At 44.9% G+C, this 20,808-nt stretch overlaps 1 protein-coding gene across 2 annotated transcripts in view; it reads left to right on the top strand.

The window, feature by feature from the left end:
• RFX5 (regulatory factor X5) overlaps positions 1 to 20,808 on the top strand; it is a 654,045-nt gene that overhangs the window by 377,709 nt on the left and 255,528 nt on the right. For both annotated transcript variants that reach the window (XM_044080629.1, XM_044080628.1), the window contains exon 7: positions 17,808 to 17,889. In XM_044080629.1, the coding sequence (XP_043936564.1) occupies positions 17,808 to 17,889 (82 nt within the window). The remainder of the gene's footprint in view (positions 1 to 17,807; positions 17,890 to 20,808) is intronic.

The raw sequence follows: 20,808 nt of genomic DNA, 5'->3' as shown, positions 1-20,808 counted from the left end.
GTTCTGTCTTCGCATTCCGATATGGCATCTGTCAGCCAACAATTTGTGGACATTCCGAAAAAACATAGAAATAAAGATAGAGACAGACCACACAAGGCTAACCTTCTGAAGACGCTACTGCTAAGCAGATCATCAATTCTCCGGAATTCAGTGAGGCGCTTTTGCGGCCCCTGATGCCTAATTCGATGTCTATGCAGGCCTCTACCGAGACCCTTTTGGAGTCCGGTATGCCGCAGAAATCCTCTTCATCTTCTGAGCCTTTGGCTGTCTCTGCCTCGGTTGGGTCCAGAGCCGCAGTGCAGGCACCGGCTTCCGAGGAGGCCTTTTGCACTACCAGATCTAGACAAAAACCGATGTCTTCGCATCCGACTACTGTACCTCTAAGACAGATGGATTCTGTCAGGCCTAGAAGCCAGGCCACTCCTAGGAAATCTGCTTCTAGTGACCATTTTGCTACTGCTCCACCACCCCAAGCACAAATGTTTAAAATGGCGGAGGATCTCATCTCCCTTATCCAGGGTAGTCTGGCCACAACGTCTAAAAGGAAAAGGCACCCTTCTCCAGAAATTATGACAGAACAGGAGTCTGAGGAATCAGACAATTCAGTTTTTGAAGGGGAGCAGCATCCCTTAACTGGTTATGAGGATTCAGATGTAAAGGAATCCATCCCTTCTGCCTCCCCTCCAGAGGACCTTTCCTTTGGGGGAAACCCTTCACTCCCTCAGGGAACATTTCCAGTGGGAATCTCAGGACTTCCCACCTTAGAGAGTTTCTGGACCTGCCCCAACACAGACCGCTGGCCATCCCCCCCTATTTAGAAGTCGTAGATGATGTTTTCCATGTATCCAGATTAGCCCCTGATGCCCTCCCTCCTGCTCCCAGTAAACCTGACAGGTATTACAGAGTACCAGATTCTCACAAATACCTGTACAGAAATTCTGCTGCAGACTCAGAGGTCATTACACAGGGACTTAAAGGAGCTAAGACTAGTTCTGCCAAGAATCCTCTACCTTCTGACAAAGACTCCAGAGCTCTGGACAGATGGGGTAAAAAAGTATACACCTCTGCAACCTTAGCCATCACAGCACTCTGTTGTCAGTTTCATATGTTAAAATGTCAACAACACACTTTGGAACTATTAAAACAGAAGATTGCTACCTTTTCTGACTATACCAATTCAAAAGAGTTAGCAGATTTACTGCACTCTGTCTGTCAAGTGGCCAAACATTCATTGCAATGTGGATATGATGCCCTAGAAGCCTCTAGCAGGGCAGCGGTGGCAAGATCTGTTATAAGGAGACATGCATGGCTAAAGGAACAACCTGTCCCTGATCATGTCAAGTCTAAACGTATTGATGCACCCCTAGATAAGGAGCGCTTGTTTGGGGAAAAAGCAGAAGAGGTGCTTAAAAAGATCAAAGACAAAGCAAAATCTATGCAAACATTAAAAGATTTCTTTCAGGTCCAACCTCCCAGATTCAGCAAGAACTTTCCCTCTAAGCACTTGGCCTTCCCTGCACCTAGCAGACAGGGCCAAGGTAAGCCCCGCAGGGGCAGATCATCCAGGCCCCTATCCCAGGGCCAGCAGAGAAGCAAACAATAGACCACTTCCGTCTCTAAGGCAGGGAGTTCTAAGCCAACCTTTTATGGCAAATGCTCACAATGACTCTCCCTCCCCCCTCTACCTTCCCTTCCCCTCATCAAAAACTAGGAGGAAGGCTCTCCCTTTTCAAAGACAATTGGCTTTCTGTAACGAAGGACCAATGAGTCTTAAAGATCATTTTTCAGGGATACAAATTCTCTTTCAATGGACTCTAATCCCAAGAGGGGTACCCAGGCTTAACTCCAAATCAGTGGGCAGAGGCATTGAAGCAGGTCCAAACTCTCATATCCCAGGGGGCAGTAAAACCTGTCCCCTCAGATCAAACAGGCAAAGGCTTTTATTCCAGACTATTCCTTGTTCCCAGAAAAGAGGGCACTTGGCACCCCATCCTGGATCTATCCATTCTGAACACCTCCCTGGTGACCCCCAGATTCAGAATACTAACTTTGCAGCAGCTGCTGCCTATGCTAACAAAAAATACCTGGCTGGTGACCCTAGACCTAAAAGATGCCTACCACCACAATCCCATTAGGGAATCGTGCAGGAAATTCCTGCGCTTCAGGGAGGCTCACAACACTTTCAGTTCTCTGCACTGCCCTTTGGGTTATCTACTGCTCCCAGAGTATTCACCAAATGCTTGGCCCCGGCCATAGCATTCTGCAGACAGAGAAATGTGCAGATTTACCCTTACCTGGATGACTGCCTCATTCAGGTTGAGTGCAAAGAAAAGCTCCTCCAGGACCTTCTCTTTGTCAAATCACTCCTATCTTCCCTGGGGTTCACCATCAATGAGAAAAAATCAAAGCAAAACCCCACCAGGAAGATCATTTTCTTGGGAGCTGTGCTAGATACAGCATTCCAAATGGTCTTCCTATCCCCAGAAAAGCAGAGCTTCTTATCTCTCTATTTTACCCAGCTGGCTTCAAGAAGTCACCTTACTGCGAGGAAGTTCCTGCAAGCCCTGGGATACATGACATCTTGCATCCTTCTCATTCCTCTGGCAAGGCTTTACATGAGTAAACTTCAGTGGTATTTAAAGAACCTTTGGTGCCAGCACTCTCAGTCCCTAGAGACTTCTCTCCCTCTGATCCCATGTATAAGGGCCAAGTTTCTCTGGTGGAGAGAGGCCCTTGCCAGGACCAAGGGTATTCCCTTCATCCTTCACCCTTCCGGCCAGGCCATCAGCATCAACACCTCAGACATTGCTTGGGGTGCTCACCTAGCAGGCAGGTGAAGCCAAGGTCTTTGGGATGCCCAGCAACTACACGTGCACATCAGTCAGAAAGAAATGATGGCAGTACAAAAGCCTCTGATATCTTTCAAACCCATCTCAGGCTAGGGGGTTCTCCTTATAAAAACAGACAACACCACAGTAGTGTGGTATATCAACAAACGGGGGGGACACAATCTTACCTCCTGTGCAGGTTAGCCATGGGCCTCTGGCTTACAGCCACCTCCATGGGTCTACACCTAATTGCCCAATACCTACCAGGGGTCAAGAACACCCCGGCAGACCACCTAAGCAGAAACGTACTGGACCTCCACAAATGGCAGCTCCACAGGGAAATCTCTCTGCAAATCACTCAGGAGTGGGGTACTCCGGAAGTGGATCTCTCTGCCTTGCACCTCAACCACCAGCTGCAAAAGTTCTGTACCAGGGAGTATCACTTCCTAGTGTGGAAGATGGATGCCTTGACCTTTCCCTGGAACTCCGTCTTTGTGTACATCTTCCTTCCTCTGCCCTTTATTCCCAAGGTACTGGTCAAAATAGGGGAAGAGAGACCAAAGGCCATCCTCGTTTCTCCAGATTGGCTCAGACAGCATTGGTACCCCTCACTGCGCAGCCTGACCTTACAGCCCCCCAAGCAGCTTCCCCTGATCTCAGACCTCTTGACCCAGGTGAGGGAGAAGATACTGCACCCTGACTTACAGACTCTCAATCTTTCAGCATGGCTTTTACCTTAAAAGCTAACCAGGAGTCCCTGTTAAGCAAACTGATCCTAGACATCATCACAGAGGCCAGAAGGCCCAGCACCAGAAAAACATACGCATGAAAATGGAAAAGATTCTGCTCCTGGAGCCAGTCCAAAGGGGTCAGTAACTCCTATCCTTCCATTCCTGTTATCTTGGATTACCTAGCAGAGTTGCTCGTTAGTGGCCTTTCTCCTCTATTAAAATTCATGCCTCAGCCATTTCTGCCCATTACAATTCAGACTCACCCCTCTTCTCTCATCCTTTGATTAAGCAATTCTTCAGAGTGGTTTCTAATATCAGACCTCCCAGAGGGCCTCCCACGCCACCCTGGGACCTGAATTATGTTCTAGAAAAACTAACCTTACCTCCTTTCAACCTGCTGCTTCTACAGAATTGAAATACCTCTCCTGGAAGACTGCCTTCCTACTAGATATCACCTCAGCCAGAAGGGCATCAGAACTTCAGACTCTCAGGGCTTTTGAGCCCTTCATCATTTTCCTTGCAGACAGGGTCTCCCTGAGGACTAATCCCTCCTTTATGCCCAAGGTAGCATGTGATGTGACCCTCAACCAGGGCATACACCTACCCACCTTCTTTCCCGAGCTTCAAAACAAGGGGGAAAGAATTCTGCACTTGCTAGACATGCACAGACAACTCAGATACTATCTGGACCGTACTAAACTATTCAGAAAAACAGACCAACTACTGGTCAGCCTTGCCCCTGGAGCAGAGGGGAAGCCCATTTCCAAACAAACCATTTCCAAATGGATTTCACACTGTATCCATTTCTGCTACAGACTACATGGGAAGCCCCCCAAGCCTATCTGTACCCATTCCACTAGGGCAGCCTCCACTTCCACAGCCTTCCTCAGAGGAGTCCCTACCAGGGACATCTTGGCAGCTGCCACCTGGACCTCTGTCCATACCTTTACAAGGCATTACCACCTACCTATTTTTTTCTAAGTCTATGGCAGGGTTTGCCTCTGCAGTTCTGCAGGGCTTGCTTACCCATACCTAGGACTCTTACCTATCCTTCCACCCCTCTCCTCAGCTTTGGGAATCATCCCACAGGTGATGACTGCAACAGTGAAACACAAAGAGCATAGTACAGTTTTGTACACTTACCATAAATGTAGATGTTTGAGTGTATTCACTGTTGCAGTCCTGGTTTCCCCTCCCTCCATCCCCCATATAGCATCTTCCCCTAGGCGGACATAAGCTTCCCACGGTAGCTTTTAGCCACCAAGACCACTTTTCCTTATTTTCTTGTGTTTCTGATGGGTTAGGGCAAAAAAATGATGTAAGGACGTCGGCTGCCTTGCTTTACAGCACTGACAAACTGATGTGAGACTACAGGCAACTGCAGCCAATGCAAAAAAAATTGACTCTGGTATTCGGGCTGGCCGAGGGCTACCACAGCAGGGATAACCCCACAGGTCATGACTGCAACAGTGAATACACTCCGACATCTACATTTATGGTAAGTGTACACAACTGTACTTTCTGGGCTTCCATCCCTCTGTGGGGGGAGGGCGGCCTTACGAATCATGGAGAGGGGATTGTCCATTGTAGACTCCCAGTCCTTGCCATCCCTGTCAGCCCAAACTTCTACTTCCCCTTGACTAGAGGTTCCATCAGTCTCATCCTTGGGACAGAGGGCACAAAAGACCCAAGAAGGACCCACTTTGGTGGTTTCCTCTTTGGACACTTTTCCAGAACACCCCTCCCCTCCCCCCCGAGGAAGTACCTGCGAAGAAAAAGTGCAAGAGGAAGCACTGAGAGACTCCCCAGAGGAGTCCTTCACTGAGGATACCGACTTTGATGCAGGGGAAGGTTCTCGCAGGTCACCCACTGATGATTTTTTCTTCAGGGACATTCTGGAAATCCTGAAACAGAGGGGTGGCTAGTCTTCCCTCCAGCCTTCCTCAGAGGAGTCTATATACCTGCAGGCTTTTCATGCTCAACCTTCTACCTCTTGGATTTCTCCGCCAACTAACAAGCTTATTAAACTGATTGCTCAGCAGGAGTGGAAGATCCCTGACTCTGTTGAACCAATCCCCAAGAGGCCTGACTGGATCCTTTCTGCCCCTAAGGAAGAGCAGCATTGGGCTAAGGGTATCCCCGTAGATGCCATGGTGATAGCAGCAGGCACTAAGAAGGAACTTGCTGAGGAAAGTCCTACTAGCCATCTTTCTAACAAGGAGTCTAGGACCATGGATAGATTTTTATGCTGTATCGACCTTTGCTCTCAAGTCTTTGAACTACATAGCGCACTTTATAAGGCTACAGAGAGATCTGATCAAAGAGCTCTCAGATACTCTCTCCGGAGCAGTAGCTGAAGGGGTCCAAGATCAGATTACTTCTCAGCTCGCCACCCTTGAATCAATTTCTAGCTCATCCATGAGGCTAATTGCTCATGCAGCTGAAGGGATGACAAGAGCAGCAGGTTCAGGCATAGCCATCAGGAGACATGCCTGGATGCGCTTGTGCAACTTTGCAGAGCCATTTAAATCTTCATTCGTCAATGCTCCATTTGATGGATCACCCCTTTTTGGACCCAAAGTAAAAGACACACTGGTCAGATGTGAGAAAGAAAGGAAGACCTTTTCTGCCATTGGCGTACGCTTCTCCACCTCAGCAGTCCTACTCCAGGAACCAGAGAAGTAGGGGGCTATGGTTTAAAACATCCCAAGGACCTTTGCAAGACTCACATGGCAAAGACTTCCCCTGGGGCAGAGGAGAAGTAGCAATGGAAGATGCCTACTTAGAGGCAGAGGTGACCTGTAGAACCAGGGGTCTAGAGATACTTTGCTGGTACCTCTTACCTGAACTCCTGAACAGAGACCCAATTGCCTTCCTCTGGAGGTATTCGGGGGATGATTATCCCTGCACCAATCCGCCTGGCAACAGACAACATCAGACAGATGGGTGCAGAGAATCAATTCCAGAGGTTACAGTACCACTTTCTTCAAGTCCAAAGACCCATAAAAGACTCCCGGATGTTCCACCCAGTCACAGGGAAGCAGCAGTGGTAGAAATTCAAAAACTGCTCGAAAAAAGAGTCATCCAGAAAGTCCCACCATACCAAATAGGATCTGGATTTTACTCAAGATTCTTTTTATCGCCAAAAAGACAGAGGACTGGAGACCCATTTTAGATGCCAGCCAGTTCAACAAACCAAAATTTGGATGGTCATGGTACAGTCAATACTTCCATTCTTGGAAAAAGACGATTGGATGTGCTGAATAGATCTTCAAGATTTGTATTCACACATAAAGATGGACAAACACTCCAGGAGATTCCTGCGCTTCCGGCTGGGAGTCAGTCACTTCCAGTTCAGAACACTGCTCTTTGGGCTCACCTCAGCCCCCAGGGTGTTCACCAAATGCATGGCAGTGGTAGCAGCTCATCTCAGACTGCAAGTTTTTCCATACCTTGACTACTGGCTACTTACTGCTACAACCAGGTGTCAGTTAGAATGGGCAAGAGATTACACTCTTCATGTGTGTGCAAAAGTCAAATTTGCAACCTTCACAGCAACTAGAATTCATCGGAGCTCTGTTAGATACAGTTGCAGGTCTTGCTTCACTTCCATTAGAGAGACTGCAAAGAATCTGATCTCAGGTTATGCAGATTATCAGAGAACAAAAGTGTTCCAGCCAAGTTGGTCCTACAAACATTACGCTCGATGGCAGCTTCAATCACTCTAGTGGCTCTACTCCAGCTAGATTCTCTCAGGCTGTCCATTCATTCTTACACAGACCCAAGCCATAGTGACCACAGATGGTTCCCAGATGGGGGGGGGCATTATCTGGGAAGGACAGTCCAAGGCACTTGGTCCCAACTAGAGGCCAGTTTGCACATCAGTGTTCTAGAGATGAGGGCAGTGATCTTAATGTTGCAAGCATTTCAAGATGGCCTTCCCCTAGCAACAGTGGCAATCCAGATGGACAACATGTTGGTAGTCTGGTACATCGACAAACAAGGAAGAACAAAATCTTATCCACTTTGTCGAGAAGCCCTCAGAGTTTGGCAATGGGCAGTTTCTTCCAACCGCTTTCTCACAGCAATAAATATTCTGGGAAGCTCAAATGTGATAGCGGTCTCTCAATCCCGTGGTGGTGGAAAAGATCTTCCTTCACTGGGGCTACCTTGCTGTGATCTATTTGCGTCCCTGCTGAATAAAAAGTGCAGCAATTACTTTGCCCTAATTCCCCCTTTGGGGGAGTCACCCAGAAACACTGTTTTCCATGATTGCCCCCCCCCCCCATTCTTCTCTAAGCCCCCCCCCCCCCGATATCCCATTTTCTAAGGGAAGCCAAGAGGTCGGAGAATGCAATAATCCTCATTGTCTCATTTTGGCCTTGTCAAGTTTGATTTCCCTTCCTTTGGCCTCACCTACTCTGGAAACCATGTATGCTGGACCCAGCTCCAGATCTACTGTCTCATCCAGACGGGATGGTCCATCCAAATCTTCATCATCTCAAGCTCACTGCATGGCTTCTCCAATTCCCATGATTGCCAGGCATTATTCTCTTTCCTCTCCCATCTGTCATATCATTCTAATCCATCATAAACCTTCTACTAGGAAATTGTGTCAAAGTAAATGGGAAAAATTTGCCAGATAGGCTATCAGTAACTTTCTTGACCCTTTTACGATTCCTGTACATAAAGTTTTGGACTTTTTAGCTGACCTTTATCAAACTGTTTTTTCTGCCTCTACAGTTAAAGTCCATCTAGCTGCAGTTTTGAATTTCCGTATGGGTTTTGAGGGGTCATCCCTTATGTCACATAAACTTTGTAAAGCCTTTTTAAAGGGAGCCCTAATGTTAAGACCTCCCTTTAAAGAGCCCATTGCTCCATGGTATCTAACATTAGTTCTTCAGTCCCTTACTCCTTCTCCTTTCGAACCATCAGCTACATGTGACTTCAGGTTTCTGACCTGGAAAATTTTATTCTTAGTGGCTGTAACATCTGCCAGAAGAATATCTGAAATTCAGGCCTTGTCCTGCATACCACCTTACATAATATTCCACAAAGACAGGGTCTCCCTCAGGACTAATCTTTCCTTCTTACCGAAGATAGTCTCACATTTCAGTATCAATGAAACTCTGCAGCTACCAGTCTTTTTCCAACAAAGGGGAATATTTTCCACATCTGTTAGACTTTCGCAGACAACTACGATTTTATCTGCACCGCTCTATGGATTTCAGGAAATCTGACCAATTATTTGTTGCCTATTCTTCGCTTTCCTTGGGTAACGCTGTTACCAAGGTTACATTGGCCAAATAGCTCAAAGACTGTATCACTTTTGTCACTCAAAAGGATTTCACCTTTCATATCCAGTGAAAGCCCATTCAACTAGACCTGTAGCAACTTCTGCAGATGTTCATGTTTCACTGTTGCAGTCATCACATTTGGGTTATCCCTGCCAGGGTAGCCCTCAGCCGGCCCGAATACCAGAGGCTTAGTATTTCTGTGTCGGTTGCTGTCGCTTCAGGACTGATGTCAGGTCATCAGTAGTATAAACTAAGGCAGCCAACACCATTACATCAGTCTTTCTTGCCATGGAGCTCGAAGCAGAAGCAATTCACATGAGTGCCGGTCGGCCGCTACCTAATTTTCATCTACCGATTTGAAGCTGAAGTCTTTTAAAGCTAAGTACCCCATTGAGGATCCTTTTTTTCTTGCACTAACCAATGTCAGAAAAAGTTAACAATTGTCTCGCCTGTGGAAAGCAAACACCACACCGAGACATTCATTCTTACTGCGTCGCTTGTTTAGGCACAGACCACGAAGTCCCCCGCTGTCGCTTCTGTGCTTTGTTCAATGCCAGAACTATCCATCGTCGGGCCCTTATTGTAGCTAGATATTTTCGCTTATAGTCCTCGAACTCCGATATGGCTTCAGTAAGCCATCCGACAGCAGATCTTCCGAAGAAACATAAGATAAAGACAGAGACAGACCACAGAGGTCGAAACCTACCGATGATGCTTCCGTTAAGCTAGTTGTCAGTTCTCCGGTCCTCAGTGAGGTGCTTTCGCAGCCCCTGATGCCCACTTTTGTGGATTTGCAGGCCATTACCGAGACCCTTTCGGACTCCGGTATGCCGCAAAACTCTTCTTCGACTAAGTATCCTCCGGTCATCTCTACCTTGGATGCGTCCGGAGCCACTGAGCAGGCACCGACTTCCAAGGAAGTCCTTCGTACGAACCACACCCAAGAAACCGACCGAATCTCAGGCACCTGCTTCCTTGCCTCAGTCTCAAATGCTTAAAATGGCAAAAAACTTTGTCATGCTGATCAGGGGAAGCCAAGCTACCCCCTCCAAAAGGAAAAGAGATCTGTTCCCTGTAGTTTTGTCTGAACAAGAGTCAGATGACTCTGATGCATCTGAATATGAAGACATGCAACCCCTCTCTACTTATGAGGATTCTAATGCAGAGGATTCCATCCCTTTTTCCTTTGGGGAAACCCTTCATACCTTAAAGGAGCATTTCCAATGGGAGAGTCAGGACTGCCCTCAGTCTAAAAAGAGACTCAGGTAATTCTTAGAGCTTCCACAGCACAGACCCTTGGCCATCCCCCCAGTCCTGGATGTTGTGCGGGATGTTTTCCTGGAATCCAGTTTGACTCCTGACATGCTCCCTCCTGCACCCAGAAAACCAGACAGGTACTACAGAGTCCCTGACTCACACAAATTTCTTTTTAAAATTCCTACTGCTGACCCTGAGGTAATTTCTCAAGGGCCTAAAGGGAATAAAGCAACCACTGCTAAGAATCCCACCCCCTCAGATAGGGATTCCCGAGCACTAGACAGATAGGGTAAAATCGTATACACCTCAGCTACTCTTGCTATCAGGGCAATAAATTGTCAGTTCCATATGCTAAAATTTCAGCAACATACCCTGGAACTCCACAAACAAAAAATGTCTTCCTTTCATGCTTGTGCAGAATCTAAAGAGTTACAAGAATTGATGCATTCTGCAAGCCAAGTAACTAAACACACCTTGCACTGTGGTTTTGATGCCCTAGAAGCTTCTTGTAGGACAGCAGTCACCAGATCTGTCATTAGAAGGCATGCATGGCTTAAGGAACAGCCGTTGCCAGAGCATGTCAAATCTAAATTGTTGGATGCCTCTTTGCACAAAGACAGCTTATTTGGCACTAAGGCAGAAGAGGTCTTAAAAAAGATAGAAGAAAAAGCAAAATCTTTGCAGACAGTTAAGGATTTCTTACAGGTCCAGCCACCCAGGTTCAGCAGACATTGTCCCACCAAGCACTGTCCTTTCCTGCTCCCACTAAGCCAGTACAGCCCAGACCGCCCAGACAACAGCCGCAGGGAATACAGAGATCTAAGCAGTGGACTACCTCCACTTCAAAACCAGGGAGTTCTAAGCCACCCCCTTATGGCAATAGCTCACAATGACTCACCCCCACCTTCCCTCTGCCCAACCTTCTCTTACCCCTAGGAGGAAAACTCTCCTTTCACACAATCACGTGGACCACCATTACCAACAACCGCTGGGTTCTCAACATAGTGTCCCAGAGATACAAATTCTCTTTCCACACCCTTCCTACCTCAAAAGGGTTCCCAGATCTTCCTCCAAACCAGTGGGCAGAGGCACAAAAGCAAGTCCTTTCCCTGTTCTCTATAAGGGCAGTAGAGCATGTTTCTGCAGAACAGAGAGGCCAAGGTTTCTACTCCAGACTTTTTCTGGTACCCAAAAAAGAGGGCACCTGGTGCTCCATCCTGGTGATCCCAAAATTAAAAATGCTCACCCTCCAGCAGCTGCTACCCATGCTCTGCAAGGATGCTTGGTTAGCCACCCCATATCTAAAAGAGGCCTTCCTCCATATTCCTATCAGGGAATCATGCAGGAAATATCTCAGTTTCAGGGCAAGATCTCAACAGTTTCAGTTCTCTGTGCTTCCCTTTGGCTTATCTACTGCTCCCAGAGTTTTCACAAAATGTCTAGCTCCGGCCATTGCCTTTTGCAGACAAAGGAATATCCAGATTCACCCATACTTAGATGACTGCCTAATTCAGGCAGACAGCCGGGAAAAGCTGCTGAAGCACCTGGCCTTTGTAACGTCCCTACTAACCTCCCCAAGGTACACAATCAGTGAAAAGAAATCCAAACAGGTGCCCACACAAAGGATTATATTCCTGGTAGCAAGCCTGGGCACAGCATCCCAGTTGGCATTCCACACCAGAAAAGCAAAATTTCCTGACAGCCTACTTCTTTCAACTAGCCACCAGACCCCAGCTATCTGCAAGGAAGATCCTGCAAGCTCTGGGGTTCATGGCATCTTGCATACTACTCATTTCCATATGCCAGACTGCATATGAGGAAACTTCAGTGGTACCTAAAAAGCCTTTGGTGTCAACACGCTCAAGACCTGGAGACTCTTATACCTATAATAGCTTGCCTCAGAAAAGATTTTCTTTGGTGGGCAACAGCATGCTCCCACAACAATGGACTACTTTTCTCACCACCCCCCGCCACCCAGACCCGCACCACAGATGCATCACACTGTGCCGGGGTGCACACCTGGATGGCAGATACATACAGGGCCAATGGAACCTACATCAACCAAAAAGAGATGATGGCTGTCAAGCACGCCTTGATAGCTTTCAAGCCCCTTCTCTCCCCAAGGGCTCTCATGATCAAAACAGACAGCACCACTGTAATGTGGTATCTCAACAAGCAGGGAGGGACTCACTCCTACCCTCTATGTAGGCTGGCCATGACCCTTTGGCACACAACCTCTGCCATGCAACTCCACCTATTAGCACACTTCATACCAGGTTCTCTCAACTCTCTGGCAGACCAATTAAGCAGAAATCTTCTGGACCCACACGAGTGGCAGCTCAGCAGAAGAACCTTCACCCTAATAACTCAAAAAAGGGGCACCCCGAAGGTCGACCTATTTGCCTCCCACACCAACTATCAGCTCAGCAAATTCTGCACCAGGGAGCATCACTGCATGGCTTGGAAAGTGGATGCCCTGTCCTTCCCCTGAGTCAATCTATTGGTCTATGCCTTTCCTCCACTACCTCTCATCCCCAGGGTACTGCTCAAAATAAAGGAGGAAAAAACAAGGACAATCCTTGTAGCTCCAGACTGGCCTTGCCAGCACTGGTACCCTATGCTGCGCAGCCTGTCCCCACTGCCACCATGACATCTTCCTCAGATTCCAAACCTCCTGACCCAGAGGGAAGGGGAATTCATGCATCCCCAATTGCAGATAGTCAATTTGGCAGCTTGGCTTATTCCCTAACCCCCGATCAATCTGCCAACCTCAGCAAACAAGTTCTAGATATTATACGTGAGGCCAGATGCCCTAGCACTAGAAAGTCTTATTCTGACAAATGGAAAAAGGTTCTGCACCTAGATTCAGGCTAAGGGAGCCAATATGGCACAGCCCTCCCTCCCTCTCATTCTGGATTACTTACCTGACCTACAACACATTGGCCTCTCTTTTTCCTCTATTAAAATTTATGCCTCTGCTATCTCTGCTCATTTTCCCACTAAGCAGCCCCTTTTCTCACACCCCTTGATCAAACAGTTCCTAAGAGGGGCTAGCAACTTGAGGCCACCCAGAAGAGCACCAACCCCAGCTTGGAACCTTAATTTTGTGTTGGAAGAGCTCACCCTGCCCCCCTTCAAACCAGCTTCTTTTGCAGAGCTAAAATTTCTCTCCTGGAAGACCACTTTCCTTTTGGCTATTACTTCAGCCAAAAGAGTCTCCAAGCTGCAAGCACTCATGGCTGTGGAACCCTTTATCGTCTTCCATGCTGACAGGGTATTCCTCTGGACTAACCCATCCTTCATGGCCAAGGTGGTGTCCAGTGTGGCTCTCAACCAATTCATTCATTTGCCCACCTTTTACCTTTTTTTCCTAATCCCCAGAACAAGGGGGAAAGGATCCTGCACTCTCTAGATGTGCACAGACAGCTCAGATTCTGTCTAGACAAGGCTAAATCATTCAGAAAGTCTGATCAATTGCTAGTTAGCTTTGCTAAAGGGGCAGAAGGCAAAGCCATCTCCAAACAAACCATTTCCAAATGGATAGCATACTGCATCCATTTCTGCTACAAACAACACTGAAAGCCTCTCCCCAAGGGGGTCAGGACTCACTCCACCAGAGCAGCCTCCACCTTTCCTCAAAGGAGTCCCCACCAGGGACATCCTGGAGGCTGCCACCTGGACATATGTTCACACTTTTACCAAACATTACCACCTGCCTCTCTTCTCCAAATCCAGGGCAGGGTTTGCCTCTGCAGTCTTGCAGGGCATCCTAGCCAGCCGCTGTTTTCCTTGACTGCCTCCATCCATTTCCTCAGCTTTGGGAATCAACCCAAATATGATGACTGCAACAGTGAAACACGAAGAGCATAGTACAGTTATGTACACTTACCATAAATATAGATGTTCAAGTGTATTCACTGTTGCAGTCCTGGTTTCCCTCCCTCCATCCATCCCCCTTTTTTCTTCTCTTTCCTTACAAGGGACATATTTGTATTTACTTTCTACTGGTGGGGTTCTTCCACCAGAACCTGGCTCCTACTTGGGGGGTCCTGACAGGTTAGGGCAAGAAAAACTGATGTAATGCCGTTGGCTGCCTTACTTTTTACTAGTGACGACCTGACGTCAGTCCTGAAGCAACAGCAACCTACGCAGAAATACTAAGCCTCTGGTATTCTGGCCGACCGAAGGCTACCCTGGCAGGGATAACCCAGATGTGATGACTGCAACAGTGAATACACTCGAACATCTACATTTATGGTAAGTGTACACAACTATACTTTTTTCATGACAGAGCTTCTCTAGATGACATTTGTGCAGCAGCCACTTGGTCTTCCCTTCATACCTTTACCACTCATTACAAACTTGATCAGATCTGTAGGGGACAGGCATCATTCGGTTCAATGGTGCTTAGGAATATTCTTCTGTGAGACCTCCCAAGATGCACGTAGCTGGGGATTCTGTACAACATTCAAGGATTATGTGAAGATTGACTGTATCACATCAGATAAAGAAGTTATGTCTTACCGTAATGTTCCATTTGTGTTGTCGATCTTCACTAATCCTTGACAATCCCTCACTCCTTCCCCCAGCCTGAGACTTTTAGTAGATCGAATTTTTACAGGACTGGCTTCATAATAGGGATACATATCTGGTCTCTTCTTCTTGTGTACTTTGTCTGCCACTAATTTAGGCAAACTCATTCTGAGGTAATTTAGAGAGGAGCATTATGGATAGAGCCTAATGTGAGAGTTTGGAAGGTTCATGTTGAAGAAATGGCCGAGTCAGTTCCCAGGCTCGGAACTGAGCCCACAGTCAACGATTAGTGAAGATCGACAACACAGATGGAACGTAATGGTAAGACATAACTTCTTTTTTTGTCTTAACATGCACTTAACAGTTATAATTTGCTAGGTAGTTTATGCTTTTTCCTTCATGTCCTTCATTGTTGCTTTTTGGTACTATTTAGGAGCCTGAATATTAGTGGTATGGCAGCTAGGACAGAAATTGTAGGAGCAAGGTCTGAGACCTTGCAGCTTTTGTCAGTTAGGAAAAAACATCTTGATTTCATGGAGGGTGCTCAAATTTGAAAACAACTCTTGTGTTGAATGTTCTTTATTGCCCTCTGAATCTTAACGTGATATTCGGCTTGGGTTGTATTGTTGTGTAAAGTCACTTTGTTAAGTGGTACTACAGTACATTTGAATATCCAAACTACCCTAGGTCCCAATTAGTTTGGATAATCGACTCTCTACTGTACATATATCCCAATTACTTGGACTACCTCCAACTCTGTACAGCTCACAAGCTTATTTTCAAACCTAATACATGTCCAGCACTTGCAAACATCTTACATTCATGTACCCCTCACAGACCCCTAAGATCTGCCCACCAAAATCTAATCTCTGTGTACAAACCAAATCGTCCTGCTGATCAGCTACTACTATCCTTTACCTTAGCCAAAAAATGGAACTCTCTCCCTTCATCTCTAAGAATCTCTGAAAACTTTGAACTCTTCAAAACCCAGCTCCATTCCTACCTCTCCCGTAATTGGAAGTGCAATTGCACTCTACCTACCTAACTTCCTTAATACATGATCACTTTTATTTTTTTCCTTACCCATCAGGGATTATTCCCTTGATTCTTGATCACTATATTCAGATCACTATTAGACTTATGTGACCTATTTGAACAAACTCTACTCTCTACTGCCATTCTCAACTTTCTAACATGTAGATCTGTATTGTATATTGTATATATGCTGCAGTTCAACTGTGTTTGGTTTGCTATTTAACACCTACAGGTTGTTTGCTGTACCTTTTGCAACTCTGTATTGTATTTTGTTGTATGCATTGTATTTGGTTGTATTTTCTTGTATTTTGAATTATGTAGCTTTTACTTTGTACTATGTATTATGAATTATGCAGTTTTCACTTTGTACTATGGAGCTTTTCTCCCCGGGCCTCCACTGAAAAAACTGGAAATAAATAATAAATAAATATGCGCACACATATTGTGTGTGTGTGTGTGTGTGTGTGTGTGTGTGTGTGTGTGTGTGTGTGTGTGTGTGTGTGTGTGTGTGTGTGTGTGTATATATATATATATATATATATATATGTATATGTATACTTCTATGTATGTGTATATGCTTTAATAATCTTAACGCAACTGTTTTTTTCTGTGCAAGATTGCAATACAGTGGGTTTAGGGAATTTGCTGTAGTCCCACTGAAGTGCAGTTTCAGAATTGGTATATATAATTAGTGGGTGAGGGTGTGGGGTTGCCCCCTGCAAAAAATGTTTTGCCTTTTTTGTTTTTGTTTTTGATAGGCTGCTGATGGGCCATTTGTGTTCGGCATTTGCCATTCCATATGTTGCTTTTTCAGTATATGGATATGCATGTATATTTAGATGTAGTTGTAGATTTATACATATCCCAAAGCAACTGAGTCTTATGACTGTTCATACCTTGCCAGTGCCCACCCTCAAGCTGGACCTTCAGCTTCTTCCTTATGGCGGGCCATATAAGTCAACCCTGGAGTAAATTTGTGGTATCCATCTAGTCATCTAATTTGTTTAAAGGAAGATGGTGGGTTGCACTTCTTTACATGCATGGGGCAGCTTAATCCAAAAGTTTAGGAGGCACTGGGTTATAAAGATGTCCCTCTGCCATTTTTATATATCTTTTGATGAAGCTTTAGGTTCCTGGTTCTAGTATTGGTGGAGCTATTGGAATTACAGAGAAACAGAAGGTCCAGGACAATTAGTTCTGTAATGGCACAATAAGTGAGACAGATGTTTCCCTTTAGAGGAAATTTCCAAATGGTTGTCTCATGCTATTACTTTTTGTTACACCCACCACAAGAAGACTATTCCAGGCAGAGTTAATGTTTTTCTACAAGGGCCTTATCTTCATCTAGAATACAACCCTTTCCAAAAGTCCACTGAAATATTCTAGAAGCAATGATTTGGTCCTCTGTGCATACTTTTACAAAGCACTATAAACTGGATTCCTTTTCCAGATTAAGGACAGTCTTTGCGAGGTCCATTCCCCACAGGCTTCTGGACCCTCATCCTTCCTACGCCCAGCCTAAGCAATGGTAATCTACTCGTAGCTTAGGCTACTGCAACAGCAATCAGGTGATGCACATAGTACAGTTGTGTAAATAAACGTACCATAGCAGTAGATGTTCAAATAATCACTGCTGTAGTAGCCGGTCCCTCCCTCCATCCCCTGTATTTTTGTGTACTTTTTAACACAGGTTGTGGAGATTTATTTCTATTTTCCTAGCATTGTCCTTTCTGGGTTACAGCCTTCCTCTCTTTGTTGGCATAAAAGCACTGAATGATTTGGTACCCAAACCTGTCTTTCAGTCTCAGCTTGAGCTGACTAATTGTTTGGGTGTATGGGTGGTACCCTGAAGCTTGCTGTTATAACCTTGGCAGAATTTAAACCTGTATAGCTAAGACTACTGCAGCAGCGATCATTCAAACATCTACTGCTATGGTAAGTGTACTAAAACAACCACATTTCCTAACTGCATATTTATATACATTCTTTCAGATGGGATAATGTAAGTCAGACGCGTTTGCCAATCATACTGGCTGCTTCAATGGAGATGTAATATTATCCTAAGCAGTACTTCTTTCTCTCTCTATTTCTTTCTTTAAGTTTAAATTACCTTAACCATAGAAAACATACTGTTATGGTGGGATAAGAAGAAAGACTGTTGTCACCATGCCACCACTCCCAAGTCTGGATCTCAAATTATGTGACAATGTAAGATTTTTTTAAAACTTCTTTAATTTTAATCATGCTAAATAACTTAAAGATTCAACTTTTTGCACTCCCAAATACACACATGCAAGACACACATGCACACACACTGAGATGATCAGTAAAGTAACTTGCTTGATGGGTATTCATTATTTAGCAGTTAGCATTTAAGAACACTGGACTGGGATATGACTTTAACATAAACGAGAAACTGTATTCTAATAGCATCATTCTTTCTTATGATTAGCAGTGTGTCAAGGAACTAGAGAGTTATGGTGATATAATTATTTATTAGTTTGGTCATTCAGTTATACCAGTAATGTAATTCAGACTTATTAAACCTTGCTATTTAGTTTAGTAAGTGGAATTTAACACTGATGTACACACTCAGGAAAAAATGTATTTCCTGTAATACTTTTTTTGCAGGGGGACAGACGTAAGCATCTCCCTTAAACCTCCTCCTCATTGTATGCTTTAAGAAGTAGGTTAGGTTATAAAAAGGTGTTAGGAAAATACAGTTTACACATATCATTGATTAGGGATAAGCTTATATCAGGAAATATATACACATGCAGAATATTCACAAAGTACAAATGCACTCAGTCCAGCATTTCACCTATTGTTCTGTCTTATCATAATAATGCCATAGCACTTACTGTTTTCCCTAGATTCTAGAATATTAAAAGCTAAAGTGTAATGAAATTTATCATGTGAGTTTTGAATCTTGCAAAGGACGTCTTAGTTTAGTGCACTTTTCAAAGAAATGGTATTATCATGTATCAAGATTTGTTAGTGTCACTTTAAAATGTATTGCTTGAGTAGAGTGCTATTCATTAAAGATTGTTAAGAATTTCCCGTTTTAAATGGCTGTACTAAAATGTGTTTGTTTTAAGAGTAGTAAGAGAAATAAATAATTTCTGCATAAACATCTGTAAGATCTTATGTTGTCAATTTTCATTCATTCCTCAACTAATGGGGTTCAGATCCGATCCTCGGATCCCACTTGGCCGTTAAACTAGCTCGTGGCCTCCAACAAGCTCTCAAACTCCTTCACTACCCATAATGTACCACCCCTAACATTGTTCAGACCTTGTTTGCTGCTTTAGCGTTTAGATGTGGTCACCTTCAGCTCTCATGTTTACAGTGGGAGATAAGTCCTTTTTTGATATTTCCTTTCTAAAAACTTCTTACATTTCTTTAATCTTTACTCTTTAATTTTAAGTAATTTCTACTGTACTTTTCCATACACATTTGAGTGTAAGCTTTCCTACCATCATTGGTAGGCCTAACTTTCCTTCCCTTTACCCTTTTACACTTCATGTATTCTTCTTTCATTACCATAGTTGGTATTTTTGTCTCTATCTAGAAAATTATTGTAGTTCTTTAATACCATTGTTGGTATTCTACTTTTCCTTTTCTTTCTGGTTAAAAAAAAAAAAGTTTAGTTTAGTTCTTCTCTTATGATATTTTTTTTCTTTAAAATGTCTGAAAAGGGTCCAACAAGATTTAAAAAAGTGTGATAAGTGTGGGCCCAAGTTGTCTTATTCCGATGCCCACAATCTTTGTGTGTATTGCTTGGGTCTGGATCACTTACAGCAGGACTGCAGCATCTGTCATGGGTTCAACCCCTGAACACTAGCTGACAGGAAGAATAAATTGATTTTAAAAGGTTTGCTGCAAACTTCCTTTTCCAAAGGTATTAATGGGGTTCAATCCCCCAAACACAAATCTAGAGACCCTACCAAAAGGTCTGAGTCTTCTGAGTCTCCAGCCCCTTCTTCATCAGAACCTAGGAAGAAGAAAGAGAAGCTGGATCCAAAATTACTTACTATCTGACCCTCAGTAGATCTGATCAAGCCTATTCTGGATCGTACACCCTTGGATCCGAAACCTTTACCAAGGACAACATATTCTCCAAGTCTGGATCCAGTCCCATCCAGAGTGCCCTCTCCCTTTTGAATGAGGCTCTGTAAATCACCATCCCTAGTATCTTCTCCTTTCTCCAAGAGTCTCACAGAAGCAGATGTGGAGAGGACGATGAGGAAATTCTTCACAGAGCAGATTCAAATGGGAGTTCTCATGGTTCCTACCCCTTCGGGTTAGGAAGTCCGGTCGTCTACAACTCCACCCATTACAGCTCCTTCTGTAATCCAACCTGTTGTTTTAGAGTTCTGGGTCCATCTGGTTTGGATCCGAAGAGAGCACTGTCTTCAGATCTGATTACTGCTCTGAGTGTACCAGCTCTGACATCCTGTGAGTAGGATGACTCTCTATGCTGAAGCATCCCTGTCAGATTTGGGAGGTTGGAGTCGACTCTGAGGATGTTCATCGTGTTTCACTGTTGCAGTCATTACACTTGGGTTATCCTGCTGGCAGGCTACCCGCAGTCGGCCTAAATTCCAAAGTCCTGGTCCGGCATCGGTTGCTGTCGCCTCTTCCCTGACGTCAGTGCGCCAGGGGTATAAAAGATGCAGCTGACGCCATTTTCTTCAGTCTTTCTTGCCGCGTGGTGCCCGAAACAAAAGCAGTTCGCAAGTGCCGGACGGCCGACTCCTGAGATTTTCGAAATTGAATTTCAGATCCAAAGTCTTCTATAAAGCTAAGTACCCCATTGGGGAAACTTTTTTCTTGCTCCAGACTAATGTCAGAAAAAGTTAACAATTGTATTTTTTGTGGGAATCAAATACCGCATAAGGATTTTCACTCTTACTGTATTCGTTGCCTAGGCCCTGACCACGACATTGCTAGTTGTCGGTTTTCTGCCAGATTTAACCAATGCACTATTAAGTGTCGGTACGATTTTGCTTTTCATTACTTTGGCTGAAGGTTTAACTACATAATACCGTCAGAACAGCCGACGACCGGAGTTCATAAAAGCGCAAGGAAAAAGAAAAGGACAGGCATCCGAGGTCCAAAACCGAC

The sequence above is a fragment of the Protopterus annectens genome, chromosome 8.part0 (assembly GCF_019279795.1).
Source record: "Protopterus annectens isolate FY-2018-M chromosome 8.part0, PAN1.0, whole genome shotgun sequence".
NCBI classification, from domain to species: domain Eukaryota; kingdom Metazoa; phylum Chordata; order Ceratodontiformes; family Protopteridae; genus Protopterus; species Protopterus annectens.
Note: the sequence above shows the minus strand (reverse complement) of the source record. Positions and strands in the feature narration are given on the sequence as shown.